This window comes from Cyclospora cayetanensis, unplaced genomic scaffold, assembly GCF_002999335.1.
Source record: "Cyclospora cayetanensis isolate NF1_C8 unplaced genomic scaffold, CcayRef3 CcayRef3_contig_109, whole genome shotgun sequence".
Taxonomy (NCBI): domain Eukaryota; phylum Apicomplexa; class Conoidasida; order Eucoccidiorida; family Eimeriidae; genus Cyclospora; species Cyclospora cayetanensis.
This window is the reverse complement of record NW_020312047.1, coordinates 20,412-41,883: the sequence shown is the minus strand read 5'-3', so window position 1 is coordinate 41,883 and position 21,472 is coordinate 20,412. Positions and strand designations below refer to the sequence as shown.

General features: G+C 54.9%; 3 protein-coding genes across 3 annotated transcripts; all 3 read left to right on the top strand.

Moving 5' to 3' along the window:
• The first annotated feature begins 1,647 nt into the window (after positions 1-1,647).
• Positions 1,648-3,619, top strand: LOC34619932. The gene is made up of 3 exons (XM_026334273.1): positions 1,648-1,818; positions 2,003-2,731; positions 2,963-3,619. The coding sequence occupies exons 1-3, from the start codon at positions 1,648-1,650 to the stop codon at positions 3,617-3,619; spliced, it is 1,557 nt and encodes a 518-aa protein (XP_026190058.1).
• Positions 3,620-6,122: 2,503 nt separating this feature from the next.
• On the top strand, positions 6,123-17,357 carry LOC34619934. Its single transcript, XM_026334264.1, has 18 exons — positions 6,123-6,320; positions 6,887-7,690; positions 9,207-9,439; positions 9,873-10,136; positions 10,527-10,659; positions 11,097-11,270; positions 11,792-12,126; positions 12,438-12,866; positions 13,053-13,401; positions 13,632-13,728; positions 14,013-14,219; positions 14,516-14,671; positions 15,062-15,258; positions 15,481-15,717; positions 15,921-16,166; positions 16,479-16,628; positions 16,778-17,017; positions 17,295-17,357. Exons 1-18 carry the CDS (start codon positions 6,123-6,125, stop codon positions 17,355-17,357), a joined length of 4,512 nt encoding a protein of 1,503 aa, XP_026190049.1.
• A 1,374-nt stretch (positions 17,358-18,731) lies between these two features.
• On the top strand, positions 18,732-21,104 carry LOC34619935. The gene is made up of 4 exons (XM_026334255.1): positions 18,732-19,092; positions 19,222-19,551; positions 19,722-20,289; positions 21,020-21,104. The coding sequence occupies exons 1-4, from the start codon at positions 18,732-18,734 to the stop codon at positions 21,102-21,104; spliced, it is 1,344 nt and encodes a 447-aa protein (XP_026190040.1).
• Positions 21,105-21,472: the final 368 nt, after the last annotated feature.

Genomic DNA, 21,472 nt, shown 5'->3' with positions numbered 1-21,472 from the left:
TGATTCGTCTGTTCTTATACCTTCTTTCATGCCAAGTACTGCTAGCTCAAAACAAGAAGATGTATTGTTGTCTGTGTACACAATAGATGCTCCGTGCAACTGGCCGTGAATATGAGGAGGGCTTGGAAGGTGCACTTACGCGCACCGTAGCAGCCTTTTTTCGCATGTGGGGAATCTAAGGCGTAGAAGCAGAGTAAGATGGAAGTTTCATGAAAGACACCATGGTTTCTAAATACGTTATTTTTGAAACTGGGACTGTCTCCCTATGGAGACCTCTGATAGAGCTCTACGCCCCAGTTCTCATGTCACAAGGTTACTCGTACAACAGTTATGTGTGCCCCCGACGTTGCGACGACTCCATCAGAATAACCAGTGAAAGAGCCTTCGGTAGCTTTTTCTATCATCCGATGCTGATGTGTTTGCGCTTCTCACGAAGGTTTGTATCCAACACACGGTAGTGAAAGAGTCCTTCGAGACGCCCTCACAACAAAAAAGGAACAAAGATTGGGACTAGCAGGAGAGGATGGTTTCCTACATCTTTACACGACGCGAAGTGTCTTTCCGTATATCGGTGCCTTCAAGCCGAAGGGAGCGTGTCGCCGGGGGACGCGACAAGGCAACACGGTGTCTAGTGCCTCCAAGTCACATTATCTCTCCATGCGAAACTACATGCCTAGGGCGCGGAAAAGACCTCGAGCTAGGTGCAATGGCACTGCTGGGAGGTTCGGGGTTGGTGAAATACACTCATGCCCGACTGGCGGCCGGCGCGAGTTTCTGTGAAGACTGGAGGCTTGAAAATAAATATCCTAGCAAGGCTTATCTAAGCCTGAGGTAGCTGAGGCGCGCACCATGCCGCAATCCTCGTCGGGGTGGCGTTCTTACGAAATTTTGTCGCGGTGCTCGCTCGCCATGTGACCAGTGAGACGTGTTGTTGGGGGAGATGCACGGCTGTACTGGTTTGTGTTCTGAAAATCGAGAAAACAAATAGTCTTTCGAGAAAACATTGAGGGATGCGTTATGTTTGTGCCTCCGAAGTGGGGGCTTCAAGGAGCTGCTGCAGCAAACGGTCCGTCCACCGGTCATCAATGTGTGAGTGCGTCGAGAGCGCACACACTGCAGTGATGGGAGTTGTGAGGCAGACTATTAGTCTGTGACACTACTTTTAAGTTCTGAAACGGCATACTTGGATAAAGGAAAGCTGGCATCCCGGAACTCTACACGCTGCAAGGTTTTCCTTGGTTAGCACCGCGACGCATCACAGCTCCCTTCCTGCAGAAGCTGCTCGTCTTTGAGTGTCTGATTCGGTGGCTTTCCTTGCTACTCTTGTCTGGTTACTTAATCCATAGCAATTCGGTTGTCCCCTCCATTTGCCGGGGGCATCATCTTCAGGAAGGTGGTACGCTTTGCAGTCGTGCATCCGCTTGCAGCAGAAACAAGACCAGACCAGTCAATTTGTGCCCGGGAGCTGCCCCTTGTGTGGCTCTATGGATTACAGCAGGCGTTCTCGTGAAACTTCATTTCCCTTTACGCGCAGAAGCGTATTCGGCCGGTATCTCGTTTGCTCGTCGTGTCTCTGGTGTCCCCCTGTATGATCTCCTAATAGTTTCAAAGCATTCCTTTGCATCTTGCCTTCTTGTAGTTCCCAAAATGAATTGCTGCTCGGGTGAGTGCGATGACGGGAAGGATTCTGACAATATCACCAGGGAACCAAACCCCCAGCAGGTTCTACAGTTCGTACAGTCTGGCAAGTCAATTCAGCATCCTCTAAAGGCTGCAAACACCAGCACAAATGCGGATGCCTTTGCGGCTGATGAAGTGGTGAGTCGTGCGTTAGTGAAGTTTGACTCTGTTCACATGTACCGTAGATCCTTTCCCCTTCTTCATGCGCTCATTTTTTTGCGCATGCAAATCCATGGGCTGCTGCTGGTTTTGTCTCATGAATGATGATGTAGTTGGTAGTTAATGAGCAGGTGCAGCTCCTGGCGCGCCTTGCTTATTGCAGATTTTGGGGATTGCCGATGGTGTCAGCACTGTGGAAGACGAGGGATTGGACCCCTCCTGGCTCCCCAAGGAGTTGCTGCAGCACTGCCTGGCGGAGTGTAAGTCGCGGCTAAAGAATGAAGCTTTGTTTGATGCCGAGGCTGAGGATCTTTTGTCAACTTGCGATATTGATCTAGCCTCGGCGAAGTTCCCGCTTTTTGTAATTTCCAAAGCGTCGGCCCTGTGCACTACCTACGGATCGACCACGTGCGTCTTGGCTATCTTGGATGATCAAAAACTCTGGTCGGTTAACATCGGAGATTCGCAGCTTATTGTCGCTCGACGGACGGATGTGGCACCGAAGCCGTATCCATGCCCTCAGGATTTCTCTTACTCCACTTGCCACGACGCAAGGGCACGCATCCCGAATCTTGAGGACTATGGAGGCTACCAGATAGTCTATAGGACTGTACCGCAGCAGCACTTCTTCAACTGCCCCTACCAGTTCACGCGCATGCCAGACACTGACTGCTCCGGAGGAGCCATTGTACGCAAGATGGCGCAGACCGCGGAGGTGGGATCGGTGCAGGTCCTGCCTGGGGATATCGTAATTCTTGGAACTGACGGCTTGTTTGACAATTTGTTTGACGACGATGTCTTAGATATCTTGAACAGGCTATGCTGGCCTGAGAGTCAACCAGGAAAGCCTCCCACAACTTGCCCCGCCGTTCTCGTTAAGGCGCTCTTGGATGTGAGTTTTTTGGGGGGGGGAGAGGGAGAGGCCAAGTGCCGCTGCCTTATCCTGCTAACCCATTTTCTTCTGCACACTGTACAAAGCCGCAATTCTGTTGCAGCATTTGTCGTCGCTGCACCCTCATCTCTCTCTGCCGCGATAGCGAGTGCCCGTCCTTTCGCATGCTGTCTCCGTGCTGTGCACTGGCTTGTCTTGCCCTGTCCTTCTCCTGAGTGTATCCTGCTGCAGACTGCTGTGAAGGCTGGGCAGCAACCCCCAGGCGTCTCCTGGCCAGTAGTAACCCCCTTCTCGAAGGCTGCCTTTGATGAAGTCGGCCGGCGTCTTGTGGGTGGCAAGCCAGACGACATTACTGCAGTTGTTGCGTACATTGTTCCTTCAGCGGAAGTGCAAAACAGCGGGGTTCTCTCGCCCAAAGAAGCGGCTTCAAAAGGGGTCAACTCCCCTCAGAAGGGCTGGGAGCATCCAGACTCTCTAAGGGCCATGGCTCATGCCAAGACGGCCGAGAGGAGAGTGAATAACTGCAGCAACGTGCAGAGACATTCAGATCTCGGTAAGGGATCACTTGGAAACATAGTACGGCTCTCAGAGCAGCGCTCAGAGCTTGGGGGCATGGGCGCGTGGTGTAGCCGATCGAGCTTCCCCCCCCGAGTGCTCGGCATCACCACACCCGCCATCAAGGCGTCCGTACACTCCGTGCCCAAGGTTCTCAAGGAAACCGAAATTAGAACGTTCCACCATTTGAAGGAGAAAGCGCAGCAACGCATTGAGACAGTCGTCTCTGCGGGGCCGGGGGGTCTTCGACAGAACGAAGAGCCAAGTCACAGCTGGGCTACTGGTGCGGCTGGTCTTCTCAATGCCTTTCGCAGCATGTTCGAAGGGAAGTGAGCGGAGGGAAGCGAACACGCGTGTGTGTATGCACATCAACGGTGTGTGCTCTCACGTGCGGTATGGCCCCTACAATGCGGTTTCTTATCACTTGCGTTCCGGTGTTTCGTTTCTTGGGGGCGCTACGTCATAGTGGTACATCACTCTGACCAGTCCTCGGCAACGTCGGACACATGAATTGACGCTATGAAGATATCAATATGCTTAGCAGCTGTCGGGCACCCAGCAGTAGCATCTTCCGCTCATGCAGCCAGAATTTACCAGGGCAGGGGCCCCGCCGAGGGCAAACCACGGGATTTCTGCAGCTATCACCTGCATAAATCCTTCATTCCCTGCAGTCTATAGGAATAGCGGTGTTGGCGATAGTAATTGAGTGGAAAGTGGATAGTTCGTCTGTTCTGTGTGGTCTAAGGAAATGGATGGGGTGGGGGAGGCAGCCTGGGAAGGACCCGTAAGAGGGGAGCTGACTTTTTCGCTACCTATCTTAACATTATCAGCAAAGCAGATGCACCAGTCTGCAACTGTCAAAATTCACTAGAAAGGGTCTCCGCTGAACCTTTATGGCTTGTGATTAGCTCCTCGCATAAGCCGTAAAGACGGGACCTTTGGGAGGGTTACGTGGTGTGAAGAAGTAAGGGTTCGTGGGGTGGTGCCAGTGTACAACTTGAGCATAGCGGGAGCTTCAAGATCCGTCTAACATCATACATCTTAGCGTTCTGTAGGGTCTTCAGAAAGACTGAGGATGTAAAGCCACAGGACTTTTTCGGTTCTGGGCACGCTTACACAGGCGAAGCTAAGCGAGAAGACGCGTTTAGGTGGAGACAGCACGCGTAGACAGCCTGGTTACATGTATATAGCTTCTTGGTTCTTTCTGTCCTGCTCTGCAAAGAATGGAGGCTCTGTAGGCATGCGAAGCCCGCCAGAGAGGCGTATGCTTCACCGTGGATATCGAGGAATACCTGCCACTACTTTTCAGTGCCAAATGAGCCTGAGCAGCCTTGATTTGCTCCTTTTACATCTTCTTTGGGGTGAGCCCGGCTAAGCTGCAGGCACTGTGCGTTAGTTAGCACAGGTAGCCGAGCTGGATCGCTGGGTACGAGCTACGTGACTCAATAGAAGCCTAATAGAGAGCAAAGAAGTGTCTCAAAAAAGTCTCTTCCTTTTACTGCCTGGACACCTCAGGGTTTCCGACCTAAGAAGAGAGGGGCAGCCAGTTTGCGGCTGGCTGTACCCTTTAAGCACACCCCAAGCACACACCGCTAATTGCACATTGCATGTAGCGCACAGGCATACTACGGTACAAGCCCTTTGTATCGTGCTCTAACGCCGCTCTGAGATAAAAGAGATCTACGAGACGAGCCGAATGGTAAATTTGTTTTCCCTTCTCAGCCAGAGATAACCGGTGGGTAGTAGTAAGAAGTGCTGATTTGCCTGGTTGATGCACACCGTGCCTGTGTATTGGAAGCCACTGGGAGCAACCTGTGTAAGAAGCCCTGCGGGGTCATCCTTTGCCGTGTATGTGCTTTATTTTTATGGTCTCCACAAGCTCACGTGTGCGCAAAGGAAGTGGGATTTCGTTCTTCCCAGCATATCTGTCGCCTAGTCGCTCCCAGCCTCTTTCCCCCTTCTGCTATTCCACACTCCTCTTGCGACAGGGATCGCTAAGTGGCAAAAAAATAGAGATCTTGAGAGGCTTCTACTCCCGTGCCGGTATTTCTAAAAAGGAGAGCACCGTCCACGCGCGGCTCGACTACGGCCCAGCGTCGGCGGCGCCTACCGCTGTATGGAATAGGGGGCAGGAGACCGTCAGTGGTCTTGCAGCCAATGCATTCCGTCCGTTCTTACTGGCGATTTAATTGTTTATTGCATCACGCAGTGCCGAGATGCACGCCTGGGTAGCCGCTAACTCCTAAGAAGCAACAGCCTGCCAGGAGGAAGGGCTCAGTTGTAGCCGCATGCCAAACCTGTCTCGGGTTGTGCGCTAGGCTAACTATGGGGGGCAGGCCCCCGGAAGAGCTATTAACGGTATTATCCATCTTATAGTGTATCTTAACTTCTGCGGAATCCTTTCCTCTGTGCTTATCTTCTTTATACGGCTGCGGCCGCTGCCGCGGGTTTGCCTCAGAGCAGTCCCCCCGGGGCGGTGCTGTCTGCTGCTACGCTGTCTGTGATTCTGGTGGGGTCCAAACCTTTTTCCTTCACGCGTCTTCTTCCTTCCATCGCAGTTGTGCCTTCAGGGGAGGAGCGCTTGGGGTTCACTGATAGCTGCCGCCTCGCTCCCCAGCAGCACGCCAGGCGGTGTGGCAGGCACTTCTTCTTCTGCTTGCAGGCAACAGCGCCATTGGGCACACAATCTCCCCTCCTTTGCGTATCGCTTCGTGTCATATTAAACACCCTCCTGGGAGGGGCTTCCCCTCCATCCTATGCTCGAATAAACCCCCATTCACACAACGTTCCCGCCTAGCCCTCCCTCGCCTGTCCTTCCCCGCGTCCACCCAGCCAAATGGAGCCATCAAGGGCAGCACCTGCTGCCTCCTCCGGGGTGTCTGAGGTCGAAATGGATGCCACAAGAGGGGGCCGCCACCAGCAGGAGGAACGCCAGCAGTACATTAGCAAGGTCCCATCCTCATCCTTCCTTCGCATGCTCCCCGAGAGAGTAGACAAGCTCAGTGCAGCAGACGCTTTGGTTGCAGTTCCTGTGGTAAGTAGAGAATTCCAGGTTCCCCCAGGCAACTGCCTTTGGACCCCTCAAAGGGTCTCTGCAGAAAGCGCTACCCCTCCCCTCCGCCTCGCCTCTTCTCTCGGTAGAGAGCAGCACTCCTTGCCCTTTCCCTCCGCAAATTTCTCTCTCCCTCCCATCCACCTGCAATCCTGTCTCTTTCCTCGACACCCCACCCTGGCCACAACCCCTACGCAAGCAGCCACGGAGAGAGTCCCTTGTGGGCAATCGGGGTAGCTCCTTTGAAAGGGCTGCTGCTACTAGTACTCCTGCTACTGCTGCTACTAGTACTCCTGCTGCTACTAGTACTCCTGCTGCTACTAGTACTCCTGCTCCTGCTGCTACTAGTACTCCTGCTGCTACTAGTACTCCTGCTGTTACTCGTACTCCTGCTGCTGCTACTGCTACTGCTGCTGCTGACGGGCTGGCACTCTAGTCTCTCTGTGTGCTGCTTCTGGGGCGAGGGGAGGGAAGGAGAAAGCTCGACGCTTCCAAAGAATCTCGTAGACAACGCCTGCGTGCCAAGGCGCTTCTGCGTTTTCGCACAGCCCGAGCAACAGCGACTGGTGGAAAGGTTCATTGAGTATGCCGAACAAGTGCGGGGGCCACAGCTGCACCTCCTGCGGGAGCACGACGGTTCCGATCTGGCCAAAGCCTTTCTACAACAGGTTAAGGAGCTGCAGGAACCGTTTGTTGCCGCAGACACAGAGGCAGATCTCCCTGCAAACGCTGCAGGGAGCGACAGCTCCAGCGCATCTGGGGCCGTGCTCTCGAACGCCAAAGAGGCGCACTTAGGTAGTAGCAGCACCGTCCTTTTCCGCTTGGTGGAAGGCGCTATTTCGCTGTCTCCTTCGGCAGTCCACGCGCCTCTTTCTGGAAGGGGCTTCCGGGGGCTTTGCGCTGCCGCGGATAGCGACCAGCATGGGAGCAGCACGATGAGCACCAACGGCGAGGGCGAGGACGACGAGGTTGTGTTTGCTGGCCAGCTCGAAAGCTTCCTCCAGCTAGCGGAGAATGAAATAGCAACTAAAGAGCTGACTGGCTGGGGTATGGAGGCAGAGGGGTCGGCTGCAGCGGTCAAACTCAGAAGTCGCCGCGTTCTCTTGGCGGGAGCTCTAGTGCCCATGGCGCTTGACGATACGCTGGTCTTGGAGCACAAGGTGACCCTGCGGAGGGGTGCGTACCAGCGCGCGAGCAGCACCAAGAAGCTCGATGCCTGCGAGACAGGAGGCTTGGAAGCGACGATGGCAGCTTCGACGGATGCTGCAGCAGACGTCGAGAGGCTGCGAGACGTCCTGCACATGCACGCATATGAAGGCCGTCTCCGTGTTATCCTTCCTGATGACCTCAAGGTATTCCCCACCATGACTCAGCGGCTAAGTTGCCTGACCAGGGGGTGCACATGCCCCCCGAATTTCTTCCTTGCGCTAGCAGTGCTGCCGCTGCAAGTGCCGTGCATGCGCTGCCTCCCTGATCTGCGTGATGTAGGTGCAACGGGGAGGACGGCGTGGAAGCTGGAGCCAGTCTCTAGACGCGAGTGTCGTGGTCTTGGCCCGTGCAGACGAACCGCGCTGTCTGTCGATATTCTATCACTTTAGAGAGTGAGTGAGATCTGCTCTAGAGTTGCGCTTCTCGTTGCTGTCTTGAGTGCTGCAGCTGCTGCTTGCTCGCTCTCTCTCTCTCTCGCTTTACTGCAGAGGTGCCTCCTCGACCCCTTCATATCCCTCCTCTGCCGGCATGCGCCTCCGTCTGTCCGGCCTGCCAGACTGCGCATGTGTCTGCGAGACCTCAGTCCTTTTCCTTCGTTTTCTTCGAGGCCTTTTTCTGCGCAGCCACGTGGAAGGCAGCTACATTATCGAATCAGAAGAGTGGAAGCAGCTGCAGAAGGCCCTCGCTCCGCTGCTTGCGTCTCGAGAAATCGCTGCTTTCAGGGGTCTCATACACACGCGAAGGGAACAGACAGGCCTTTGCTACGGACCGCCTGTTGGCCTCGATATGGTAAGCCACACACTCCAGAGGCAGAGAGCGCACACACGTGGGTGGACAGCTGGAGAGGGCATGGCTCTATGGAGACAGAGCAGACAACACGGACAGAGAGAGCACGAGAGAGTGAGAAGAGTAAGCAGAAACAGGAAGAAGATGAGCATGGGAAGTAGGTCGGGGACAACAGTCCAGCTGGAGGGCAGAAGAGGGTAGACAGAAAGAAAGAGAAAGAGAGAGAGATGCAGAAAGAGGGAAAGAAAGATACAGAAAGAGAGAAAGAGAGAGAGAGAGAGAGAGAGAGAGAGAGAGAGAGAGAGAGAGAGAGACAGAAAGAGGGAAAGAAAGAGAGATACAGAAAGAGAGAGAGAAAGAGAGAAAGAGGGTAAGAAAGAGAGAGAGACAGAAAGAAAGAAGGATACAGAAAGAGAGAAAGAGAGAGAGACAGAAAGAAAGAAGGATACAGAAAGAGAGAAAGAGAGAGAGACAGAAAGAAAGAAGGATACAGAAAGAGAGAGAGACAGAAAGAAAGAAGGATACAGAAAGAGAGAAAGAGAGAGAGACAGAAAGAAAGAAAGATACAGAAAGAGGGAAAGAAAGAGAGCGACAGAAAGAGAGAAAGAGAGAGAGACAGAAAGCAAGAGGAACAAAATATGATCGAAGCAAAAGGGTTTTTCTCCGCTTCCGAAGGCCCTTGTGTCTCTTTTGGTTCTTCTTCTTCTGTCTCGTTGGCGCTTTAATTTTGTGCAGTCGCCTGTGGGTGCCTGTAACCTGCACGTGCGGCTGTAGCTGATTTCGGTGTGGCACAAGGCCGCTGGCTGTCTCCTGCTGTTTCAAGGCGCTATTCCTCCTGAGCGCTGACTGTGTGTCTTCTGTTTGTTGCTGCAGCCGGCCTTTACGCCCTTACGCGCGCCGCGGGATACGTGTGACTGGGCAGCTCAGTTGGACGGCAGCGCAGTGGTGCAGTCAGATGCTAAGCTGCAAGAGTTTGTTCCGCAGCTGCGGCAGCGCTTCCAGACCCTCGGCGAGGTTCTCTCCTCCTTGAAGGAGCAAATGGGGGGCTTGGAGGCATTTGCTTCGGGGCACAAAGTCTTCGGCTTTCAGCGCATTAAATCTGGCGGGTACGTCGTCGAAAGGGTCGGCTGCGAGATACGAAGGAGGCATTTTTGTCGGTTTTTGCCAGAAACACCACACACAGGGATGTATGTGGTTTCCCCGCCTAGCAGCGTGCGCTGATGGTTCATGGCAGCAGATTTATGGGGCCTAGGAGCACTGGCTAGGGGTTGCCATTTGGTGCCAAAGCGTAGCATGCCCCTTGAGGGGACCTTCGGATGCGTCTTAGCTGCATCGTCGGCTCCAGTGTTTCCTCAAGCTGCCGTTTGGCAGCCTCGCCGAGCTGCGTGCTGCCAAATGCGATCAGCGGCCTATCTGCGTCAGAGGACTAGATGCCACGCCGCAGCAAACGGATGGGGCCTCTCTCTCTCGCTGCTGCTGCGCCCCTCAGCGCATGCGAGCCTTTCTGTGTACAGCGCATTCTTGTGCTTGCCTTCTCAGACTGTGCGGGTGGGAGTATCGGGAGTGGCTGCCGAACGCGAAGGCGGTGTATCTCTTTGGGGACTTTAACGGTTGGAAAAGGACGTCACACCCCCTAAATCGGGAAAGGCGTGCTGTGGCGCCTCACTTCTTTGAGGCCTCTTTCGGAGCTTTGAAGGGCGCGAAAGACGCGCAACCTCAATCGGAAACTAGCGACGAGCTCAGCTCTGTCTGGTCTATCTTCCTTCCTGACAATCCGGATGGCACGCCAGCTCTCTTCCATCGGTCAGTCTGCCGCTTGCGGAAGGGGGAAAGGGCCAGCGGGAGGGGAGGGGGCTTCCTATACGCGAGAACCACCATAAAAGGCGCACACACTCTATGAGCCCTCAAGACTCTTCCAGACAGCGGCTAGCCACTAGCCGGCTAGCTGTCTGGGACGCATGGCCGTGCAGTGGTCTCTGTAGAGCATGGAAAGGGTCCGACACGGTCGACACGTGAAGGCGGTTCAGCAGGAAGCCGAGACAAAAAATGCATGTCATGTGCCTTTCCCTAGATGATCTGATCGTGCCAGCCGAGGAGCCTGCTTACGTCCGTTGCCGTGTTTGGGAGCGGCTAGTCAGCGCGTTGGCCTCCTCTAATTTGCAGGCTCTGCAATTTGTGCTTCTCTGAATGCAGCTGCCGGATGCGAGTCTTGGTAGTGCCCTACGAAGGCGAGCCAATCGACCGAGTGCCTGCGTGGGCTCCAGTTGTTTGGCGCAGCGAGGACTCTGGACTATTTAACGCTGTACTATGGAACCCTCCGGAGGACGTGCGTTTATCCTGCTTCGCTGCTTTTTCTTCTGCTCTCTCCACTCCCTTCACCATTAGCTTAACGCACAAGGTCTTGTGCTCCATCCGCAATGCCGCTGTCCTTGACAAAAGCTGGTTCTGCGTCTCGAGATCTACCGCTCTGCACTCCTCATGACGAGGCGTTGACTTTCTTCTGCTCTCTCCACTCCCTTCACCATTAGCTCAACACACAAGGTCTTGTGCTCCTTCCGCAATGCCGCTGTCCTTGACAAAAGCTGGTTCTGCGTCTCGAGATCTACCGCTCTGCACTCCTCATGACGAGGCGTCGTCTTCGCACATGGGCACCGTTGCAAAGCGCGTGCCCTCCCCAGACGTGTCGCGCCAGCTGTGCATGTGCAGGGGATGCCAGTATGCGTTGAGGCGGCTTGTGCTTCTCTGCGCACGTGTGTGTTACAGGAACGTCACGTCTTTCGGCATTCGAGGCCTAGCTTTGCACCGGGAGTCTCCCCGTCGGTATATGAGGCCCATATCGGCAGTTCTTCCGGCGAAGAGGGCCGAATCGGTTCCTTTGTCGAGTTTACGACATCTGTCCTGCCGCGCATAAAGAGCCTCGGATATAACACCCTCCTGGTACGAGCGAGCCTTTAGAAGAGAAGCCGGTGTCCCTTTTCGCGGCCTCCTGCTTACCCACCTTCGCGTACTAACCGTGTCGGATCGTTTTCTTGCTCGCGTCTGAGTGCCACTTTCTCTAAAGCCTTCGTGCGTGCCGTGTCGCGCTACCCCTTAGTTCTCCCTGAGCGTGCATGAAACGTTACGTCCTCTTCAATTATGTCTGCGGTCTTGAGTATCTTTATCTCATCGGCAGCACCATGCCCTCCGGAGGTCAACCCGCATAGGGCCAGCCTTGTGCTGCCGTGAGGCGCACGCGGCTCCGAGATTGCATGGATATTGCCTCCCACCTCTGCTGCTGTCCTCCTATATATATATATACATATATATAGCCTCCTTGGCATGCTTTCTCTTTTTCTAGTGTCTTTCCGTGTATTTCCAAGACTTATCTACTGTCCACATATCTTGGCCCTATAGCGCTGGCTATCGTGGTTGGTTTGGATTTGTGTGCGTCGTGGGTGTGTGTGCATGTTTGTGTACAGCTACTGGACATTGTGGAGCATGCAGACTTTGCAAGTTTTGGCATCTATGTGACAAATCACTTTGCAGTGAGCAGCCGACTCGGAACTGTGGAGGAGTTTAAAGCTCTCGTAGACAGGGCGCATGCACTGGGGTTGCGAGTCCTCATTAGTCTCTGCCACGCGTACTCATCTAAGAACGTCATGGATGGTCTCGGATGCATGGACGGCGGAGACAACAACTATTTCATCAGTGGGCCTTCAGGAGTCGTTGAGAATGCGAGAGTCTTCGATTTCTCAAAGACTGAAGTGACCCGTTTTCTCCTCTCGAATATCTCCTATTGGCTCACCGAGTTCCTGTACGTCGACCACCCGCTTTTGGGGGGCATTTGCGTTTCCACTTTTACGTTTGCCTCTGCAACCGCTCGCCTCGATTTTGTCAGAGTCTTTTTAAAGTAACACAAAGGGCGCCAAACGGGCCGTTCTGCGCGTGCGTGTGCCGTGTCATCACGTCTGTCTGCATCCCTCTTTGTGAGCCGTTGTTGCCTGCCGTCCTCATGCTCCCGCTTGCCTCAAGCCCGTGCGTTCGGCTAGGGGGGCCTCTGCTTGCAGAAGCGCTGCGCCCTGGATCCACATTCTTTTTGGTGGCTATATGTGCGTCGCTTCCCAGACTTGACGGTTTCCGCATGGAGGGAGTTACGTGGATGCTGTACGAGCAGCGCAGTGCCCTGCGGCAGCCGGACCCGTACGATTATTCCACCTACTTTACCAAGGATTTATGTGCTGCTGGCGTGCTGTATCTGTCGCTTGCGAACTCGTTGCTATCTGCGCTCCTGCCCCCCGAACGTCGGCTCTCTATCGCTCAAGAGTGCACGGGGTATCCTACCCTCTGTAGGCCACTATCGCAGGGCGGTCTAGGGTTCGATTTCCGCCTTGATAGTTCGTGGAGTCAAAGTATCCGCCGCCTCATCAGGCAGTCCGGCCACCGACAGGGCCGTTGGATGACAGCGCCCTTTGTCTGGGCAATAGCGAGCAAGCCCAACACGGAAAAACTCCTTGTATCCGTCGACGATGCCGACACCACGCGCGTCTGCAGGAGGTACAGATGCAAAAGGGGGGGGAAGGGGGGAAGCACAGGCACACCTGCGGCTTGCGGCACTTACGTGAACGCGGCCACGTGGTGGAGGTCTTGATCCTGCTGCTAGACGCGAGAGGGCGATACCCCCGCTGCCTTCTCCGAGCTCCCTGCGATGCGGTAGTTTTGCTGTTGTTGTGGGTGCTGCAGACGACTGCGCATAGCTTTGTTCGCCTGGGAGTCTTTGCATACGCACGCAGTCGGCGGGGTAGCGCCGCATGTGACGGAGTTAGCGGCGGCCCTTTCCAGGCAGGGTCATGACGTGCATGTTTTTGTGCGCGCGACGGAGTTGTGCGGTGGCTGCTCTGTGCACTACGGGGTGGCCTACCACGAGTGCACGTTTGACCTCAACAGAGACTTCGTCATAGAGATACAAAACATGTGCGAAAGCTTCATTGCTTGCATGCAAAGTGTCGAGGAGTCTATGGGAGCCGAGTTTCAGATCTGCCACGCGCACGACTGGTTGGCCGGCAAGGCCCTCGTCAAGGCGAAGCAAATGGTAAGTTCGGTGGCAAGCGCACAGCCTGCACCTGAGTGCGACCCGCCAAAAGCAGCTGCTTGAGCGTGTTCGTGTCTGTAGTGGGTGAAAACGGCGCTTCGTCCTTGCCTCCACGCACGTATGAGCGCGTGCAGGAAGGCCTCTACAGGCGATGCTGTGGGGTGAGGCAAGGCAAGTGCTTGGGGGGCTAGCTGGCTTGTGGCTACAGGAATTCGTGGTGTGCTGTGCAGGGGAGGACTTCCATTCTTACGATGCACTCCACGGAGTTCGGGCGCTGTGGTAACAACAACTACGGTGGCGTTTCCAAGCGGATAAGAGATATCGAAGGTGGGCTCCTTCCGCCCTTTGTCCCTTCTGTTGTTGTGGAACGCGACGCCTACACCAACCGTCCACTGGGCATGGGGGTCATGATGAGACGTCCTTGCTCTCCTTTGTATTGCCTCGTGAGTGTGGTGATATGCATGTGTGCTTTTTTGGAGGGGGGGTAATGGCGTGCGGTTGGCGGGACGGCTGGTGGTGCGGGGGTGGTGAATGGCATACCCTCGCCATCAAGGGTCTTTGCTCCTTCTGGAATGTGGTAGAAGTGCCGTGTGCAAGCGAACTGTATGCAGCGGAGGCATGCCATATGGCGGACCGTGTGATATGCGTGAGTGGCGTACTGGCTGAGGAGGTGCGGGCGCAGTATGGCGTGCATCCAGCCAAAATGACGGTTGTCTACAACGGCATCAACTGCAACAAGTTTGACGGCGAGGTGGACTCGGGGGCTGTCAAGCATATGTACGGTGTAGGGGTCCTAGACCCCATGTTCCTCTTCGTTGGTAAGGCGTCTCGAGCGTCTGTGAGGGATGGTCTATCTCACGCTGGCTTTTTACGCATTACCGATACAGTGCTTGACGGCAGCGGTAGCTGAAAGCATGTATGATCGATCACCTATTGATGCAACTAGGTGCAAGGTAGTGTGCTAGACGCCGACGGACGTCTGCCAGCGAGTTGTTTTCCGTGTGCTGGGCCATCATGTCTGCTGCATGGCTGCCGCGCCGCACACACCTGTAGCGCTGCAGCGACACCTCTAGTCTTCCTGCACCTGCTGTTGCTTTGGGGTGTGTATACGCAGGTCGCATGGTGGTGCAGAAGGGTCCTGATCTTCTCTTGGAGGCGGTTCCCTTTATCCACAAATTTAGGGGAGATGCCAAATTCGTCTTCGTGGGTGACGGACACATGTTGGACAGCCTCAAGGGGCGCGCTGCCCAGCTCGGAGTAACGCATGCAGGTACGTGTTCTCAGCACGCTGCATAAATTCTCTTGCTAGCAGGGGGAAAGCCCCATGTGAAGGGCCTACCCCTCCTTCGTGTACGTTCCCCTACCCCGTGGTTGCACCCGAATCGCGTTCCTCCCTCTCTTTGCCCTGTCTTCATATTATTCTGCCCTTTTATCCCAATGCCGTGGCCTCCTGGCAGTACTTTTTCGTCCCCCGGTCCGAGAGCAAAGGGAACCGTGTTGTGCCTTGCTCTTGGAAGGGGTCCTTGTTCCCATCCTCTACGACAAGCCTCCTATGGAATTTTGATCGTCGTAGTGTGCCCATCATGCACCCGGTGCGGCTTTTGGCGCACATGTGCAGCTAGCATGTGCCTCCACATGCTGCGTGCTCAACTTTTTTCAGTACGCTTTGTCGGTAAGATGGGCGGCGGAGCGTTGCATGCGCTCTTCAAGTCGTGCGACGCGGTGGTTGTTCCCTCACGGAACGAGCCCTTCGGCATCGTGGTGCTGGAGGCTTGGAGTGCGGCAAAGCCAGTGGTCGCTACCAACAGCGGGGGCCCCCGGGATTTCGTTAACCCGAATATAACTGGCATACTCGTGGTAAGCGGGGAGGCTGACTGTACCCTTCTTTCCCCTTTTTTCGAAAGAAGTTACTTGCTGCAGGCGACCAGCACACCGAGGCTGAGGCGCTCCTCTGCCACTGGCAAAGAAGGGCGAGTCCTGCACGGGGCACTTGCCACATCGAGAGCTTTTTGCTTGCGGGAGACTGGAAAGAGTTGTGAGCTGCCTCCGCCTGTGTCTTTGTGATCGTGCGCACCGCAGGACCCCACACCCGGGAGTATTGCGTGGGGGTGCTGTGAGATCCTCAAGAATTTTGAGCACGCCAGGTGGATGGGGTCTAGGGGACGGGTGACTGCCGCCTTTAGCTTCAGCTGGGATTCAATCGCTCACCAAACACGGGAGATTTACTACGAGCAACGCAACAGGCATGATGCTCCGCCCAACTGGACATACAGCAGCGAGGGAGACGAGACACTCGCCTTCGCCATTATCGGACCTGTGCGTGTGCCCCTTGCCCTGGCTATGTGTCTGCGCATCTACACATGCATCCGCATTTTGTTTGCCGCCTCCCTCGTATTTGGGGGTCCCTCTCCTGCAGACGGCTTTGCATCTATTCTCTGCGAGGAGAACAACGCAACGCCACTGGGGGCAGGCTTCTTTTTACCGTGCTCTGCTGCTGCCTCCCTTTTTTATGAGCGCAGGCTATGTTCAAGCACATGTCAGTGGAGGATTCCGAGCCTCGTGTGGCAAGCGGTTTGGCCCTGTGGCGTCTCTACCTCCTATTGGGATCGGGCCTGGCGGATGGCTGCATGACTTTCATGGCTAATGAATTCGCCCATCCCGACTGTCTTGACCTCCCTAGACCCGCCAACCACTTCTCTATGGCCAAGGCATTCAGAAGATGGAATCTCGCAGAGAGCGCCACACTGAAATTCACGCAGTGCGAGGTACGCGACACAGCAACACGCGGCCATGGTAGATCCCCAACCCTTCGTTATAGTAAGAACCCTTTAGACGGCGGTTACTTTGATATGTGCGCACCCTCGGAATGCGTCTCGAACCGGCTGTCTGTAAGGCTGCATACCTCTGTCGAATGCGACTGCTCAAGCAAGCGCGGGCGGAGCTGGCAACGCAGCTGGCTGCAGTGCTTAATGGGTATTGTGCTGTTTGTCTCGGCGCCTGCGTCTGCCCACATGCTGAATCTGCAATGCGACCTTAAGGTGATTTGGAGGCTGTCATACGCCTGTGATTTGCTGCAGCTGTTTGATTGCTGTCTCAATCACTGGGAATCTGTCTTCTCTTGGCAGTCTGCGAGCCACCTCTATGTCGTCAAATGCGATGAAGAGGCACAGGTGGTAGTTCTTGAGAGGGGTCCGTGCCTGTTCGCATTCAACTTTCACCCGCATGCCGTAAGCCGCATCCCATTACCACTCCAGGTTCAGTTTGCCTAGTCCGTTGATTGAGCCCCCTATTCCCTCAGCTACAGGTTGGGGACGGCAAAGTCCAAAAGCTCCTACATGGAATCCTAGACTCCTGTGTGCACGGGGCGCTGCTGCAGAGCTACGAAGGATTCCAAGTGGGGTGTATGTACAGCGAGCCCATGCGACTTTTCCTCGATAGTGACGAAGCCCGCTTTGGAGGCTTCGGTCGGCTGACCCCGAGAACCCAGCACCCCGCCACAGAGGCTAGGGATAGCCGGCCCCATTCTGTTAAGATCTACCTGCCCTCCAGCACATGTGCCGTGTATGTACGCGAGTCTATATACGAAGAAAAGCGAGGCATCATCATGGCCACCCCGGTAGGCTGGCCTACTCCCGGTCCTGGCCTTCACACTACGACCTCCTAAGGCCCGAGGCGCGGCAGTCTGCTTGCGCCCCGAGTTGTGGCGCTTTTGCATTGAAGATCTAGAGGCCTAGTACTGATGAATAAGAGTGGCATATGGGCTTTCTGCCTGTAGTTGCTTACAGCGCTGTGCTGTCTGTCTCGAGTAAACGCCCTCCTAAAAGCGTGCAGGGGGAGAGAGGTTGTGCACGACGGCCACAGTCCTGTGTATGTATGAGCGTGTGGGGCTGCAGATCCTGTCGCTGAACATGGAGGCATACGTAGAATACCGAAAGGAAGGCGGTTGGCGGCACTGACACCAGGAAGCCGAAAGATGGATGTGGCAGAAACATCGTTTCTAGACGTAATCTGGAGCCCCTTAGGTTACGAAGTACTCTGAAGGCCAATGCGTCTTCAGTGCTTCAGGGCTGAACTATGAGCTGCAGCCATCGTTTGCTCTAGGCTTCCCGCCTTTGTATTGCCAGCTGCTTCGATTTGAGGCATTGTTTCCTTAGCTGTCCTGGCTGTCTTCGGTGCGCATCCCTTTAGGGAGCTGCATGAAGCCTTATACGGGTCTATCCCCGGAACCATTTACTGTATTTTGGGGTGCACCAGTCGTTCGGCTGTACGCTGACGTGTCTCCTGTTGTTGGCCGTGGCTGCGGCCTCCTCACCCTCTTTTTGTAGTTCAACTCAAGATTTAAAGCCCAGCATACCACTCGAAATTTACCCTTCTTTTGGTTCAACTTATAAGGATAATCGTAATGCAGAAATGGCGCACTCTGCTAGCAAGCTGAAGTGCGAAAAGGAAGAGAGGCAGCTCGTCACAGTGGGAGCTAGGGGCAAAATTGGCGTTCGTGTAGAGGCATTATGCAACATAATGCCAGCAGTTTCGCTTTGCTGTCTAGGCTGCGAGCCTATACGTGGACCATTGCCCTTTCATTTTAAACAAAAACCCTTTAGTGGTCCGAGTTTTAGGGCCCTGCCGCTCAGCCTTACGAGCTCCTTTCGTGCATCCGCGTCGGCGCCACAAAGTCAATCCCGTTGTTGAACAGCAACCATTCCGCGTGCGTCTGTTGTGTTCTCACGGCATATCATAGGCTCCAGCCCCCTAACTCGCTCGCTTAGTGTCTTCATAAAAACTGTCCTAATAGAGAGAGGTTGGCTGCAATGTTTTCATTGCATGCGCAGGCAGCAGACGTCGAGCACACTACGGATCTTCTGAGCGGCCCCTTCTATCCGTCGCAGCTGTGATGCCCTTTATTTTACAGCTCTGCGCGTAATTTCATCTGGCGCTCAAAGCTTTCAAGCATGCAAAACCGCTGCCACACACAGAAGCAGGCAAGAAAGAGCACCCCCCAGCGGACTTGTCCAGTCCATAGGTCAATCAATTCCCAAGCCTCCGTAGCCCCCGACAGACAACGCCCAATTCAGAAAATAAAGAATCTTTCTAACCTACTGTGAGCGTAGATTTTATGTTCAAGACCGCTCCCACGCCAGCAGCTGTAGTACCCTATGTCGACACCCGGCAGTGAAGGCCTTTAGTGGTGACCCTGCTGCACCACACCGAGGTTCCCGATCTCCCTGGAGCAGAAATCATGATTTCTCGCACAAACGCTGCATTATATTTCTTGCTGTCTGTCCGTTTCATAAGGTGCCTTGAAGGATACTCTCTTCACGCCTTTAGCAACAATGCAGACGAACTGCGTTGAGATGCTCCTGGACGGTGTTCACTTGCCACCACGGCTAGTGGCTGCTTCCCTCCGCTGCGTCATACACACTCTCCTTATGCTGCGTCTCCCGCATGGCGAAGCCGTAGAGGGGGGACGGCGACGGGAGTCAGAGAGACAGCCAAAGGGTTCAAAGGGTGCCCCATTATCACTTGGTGGCTCCATCAGCAAAGGACCTTCCGGGTTAAAGCCGTTGCAACGAGCAGTCGCAGTAGCGGCGGGCTGTACAACGCCAGCAGAAATGGCAGTGGCAGAAAGATCCCTGCCCATGGGGAAAGATGATCATCAACAGGAAGGAAACATCTTCAGTCACTCTTATGGAAGCTCGCGACAGTGCGAAACAAGCAGCAGCAACAGCAGCAGCGTCAAAACCGCCAATCAGAGCAGCAGCAACAGAGGTCTTGAGGTCCGCCACTGGGGCAACTCATTCCAACCCTCTTTGGGAATCACAGGCCAGCACGCCGATCTACCCTCGCTGACACGGGGGTGTACAGCAATCCAGGAAGCTAGGCTGAGGAGCAGGATGACCTCAACGCGGCCTATAACCGACATCTCCGGCAGCCACTGCAGTAAATGCGGGCAGGGGGGCTGCCTCTGTGCTGGAAGCGGCACAAATAGCAACAGTGTTAGCTGCCGTTGCTCTAACGGATTTGTGACAGGAGAGACACCGGATTTGCGCTTGCACGCGCATGCATCCCCCCCCTTGTCTGTGATGTACCTAAGGGTCTGCGAGGCGCCACAGCTGACTGAAGAAGTCGAACAGAAGCTGCGCACATTCATAGGTCCTACGTGCACTAGCGTACTCCGAGTTGTCTGTCTGTTGCGCTCTCTGGATGACTCTGTTGTTGTGGCAACTGTTGAGAAGCGTGCTGCTGTGAGTTCGCTGCGCTGCTAATGCTCGCTGTATACAAAGAAAGACCTGTTGATGTGGGTGCGCTATCTTCGACTGTAGGGATCGTTGAGAGTGGCGCGACTATCCAGCAGCGGCGGAACTCTCGGCAGCAGCAGCAGCGGCGGCACCAGCAACAGGTGTATACAATGGCGATAGTGCTGTACGTGCATCGAGCGAGGGCTTTCGGGTTCCTTCCCTCCTCTATTGAGCGCGTATCCTTTGAGCGGTGGCTACTCCCGATTTCCATTTGCTGGTGTACCCAAAGTTGCATGCGCTGCTGCCGCAGTAGCGGCAGCAGCAGGCAGAGTTCGAGGCATCGAAACAACACCAGTTGCTGCTGCGACACGACGGAGTGCTGCCAGATGAGGAGTGCAGGCGTGAGGAACACGTGCAGCGCCGCAGCAGAAGAGCACGAAGGCAGAGGGATGTCTGATCTCGAACACAGCAAAATGCAGTCAGCGCACCAGCATCAGCAGCAGCAACAGTTTGCGGAGTGTCTGGCGTGGGAGTTGCAGCAGCAGCAGGATGCGGAGAAGGCGGTGCGGCGCGTCCTGTTTGCAATCGTCGAGATGGCAACCGCCAGGCAGTTCCACTTGCCGCCCCCCAGTGCCAGCCTGCAACGATACGGGTATTGACGGAGACACCAGATTAGGGCTGGGCGTACGGGCACGAATAAAATAGGCAAAGACGTGGTAGATATCCATAGAAACAGCTAGGAGCTCCGGTTGAGCGGACTCAAGGGAAAAAAAAGAACGACGGCCGCGGCAGGAACGCAGGAGAAGAGAAAAACAGTTAGTGGAGGCCATGTAGGGAAAGTGTGTGCAAAGAGTTTAAGAAGCGGGCAGACGGAAGGAGTGGGGGCTAAAGGCAAAGCATTTTAGGAGAGGGAAAGCCGGCAGCAAGCTAGTGATGTAGTTGAATCCAATGGCCTACTAGAGGATAATTCAGAAAAGTGTGCTTGAATCGGGTGTACCTCAAGGTGGAGGCGCCAGCAGCTAGATAGAGACAGCGGGAGAAATTGAGCGAGCAGGGACTTCCTAAAGCGTAAAGCCAAATGAGACATGATGCAAGAGTAGTTCCATGCAGGAGAATGTAGTTAGCCACAGACTGGGGCACGGGTAACATGGCAAGAAACACCACCTACGCCAGAAAAGGCAGGAAATGTGCGCTTGTGAAATAAAAGTGGCTCTGTCGGTGATATCGGTCTAGAGGAGCAGTGTAGCTTGACCTTGCTGACGCAGGGGCGGCGCCTGTGCTGGGCCGCTACTGGCACTCCTGTGCATATTATCTTTAGCGAAAAGGGCGCGACACTTCAGCTGCCTCGCAATCTGGAGCATTCTGCTGCTGCTGTGCTGCAGTTACGACGTGAGCATCAGCAGCAACATGGGGTCTCTTCTAGGCGAATGGGCTCTACAGCTGCCACAGGCCGTCCGTTTCTTCTGATGCTGGTGTCCATGCTCCTCAGACCCTGTCGTTGCGCTCTGCTATTGGCTGTGCGTTTGCGTTGCTGCCCGTGGCAGCATCATTCAGTCTAATTGCAGCCCTCCTACCGTTCTATCGCGAACTGCACCGTGTGCACATTACCGTTGCACTTTGTCAGTCGTATGCCCGTCCCGGCGAGGTCATCGTATTCCTCATGGGAAATCCGGTGCATTATTTCACATGCTCGCGATATATAGTTCCGCGAGAAGTAATAGCTGCTGCCGTGGCTACATAACAGGCATGGTGCAAAACGTTTGTTAGGGTTGCCCGTGCAAAGTAAAGCCCTCGCACGCTGCCGCCTCGGCAGAGGAACAGTGCTAGATGGGCTG

Bases quoted from the DNA above. Each gene is read 5' to 3' on its own strand.
- LOC34619932 (XM_026334273.1), top strand. From the start codon at position 1,648: ATGAATTGCTGCTCGGGTGAGTGCGATGACGGGAAGGATTCTGACAAT. The intron at 1,819-2,002 runs GTGAGTCGTGCG...TGCTTATTGCAG, and splicing joins CCTTTGCGGCTGATGAAGTG to ATTTTGGGGATTGCCGATGG. The intron at 2,732-2,962 runs GTGAGTTTTTTG...ATCCTGCTGCAG, and splicing joins TCGTTAAGGCGCTCTTGGAT to ACTGCTGTGAAGGCTGGGCA.
- LOC34619934 (XM_026334264.1), top strand. From the start codon at position 6,123: ATGGAGCCATCAAGGGCAGCACCTGCTGCCTCCTCCGGGGTGTCTGAG. The intron at 13,729-14,012 runs GTGGGCTCCTTC...AACTGTATGCAG, and splicing joins GCGGATAAGAGATATCGAAG to CGGAGGCATGCCATATGGCG. The intron at 15,259-15,480 runs GTAAGCGGGGAG...TGCGCACCGCAG, and splicing joins ATATAACTGGCATACTCGTG to GACCCCACACCCGGGAGTAT.
- LOC34619935 (XM_026334255.1), top strand. From the start codon at position 18,732: ATGCAGACGAACTGCGTTGAGATGCTCCTGGACGGTGTTCACTTGCCA. The intron at 19,093-19,221 runs GCTCGCGACAGT...TGGGAATCACAG, and splicing joins CTTCAGTCACTCTTATGGAA to GCCAGCACGCCGATCTACCC. The intron at 20,290-21,019 runs GTATTGACGGAG...GCTGTGCTGCAG, and splicing joins GCCAGCCTGCAACGATACGG to TTACGACGTGAGCATCAGCA.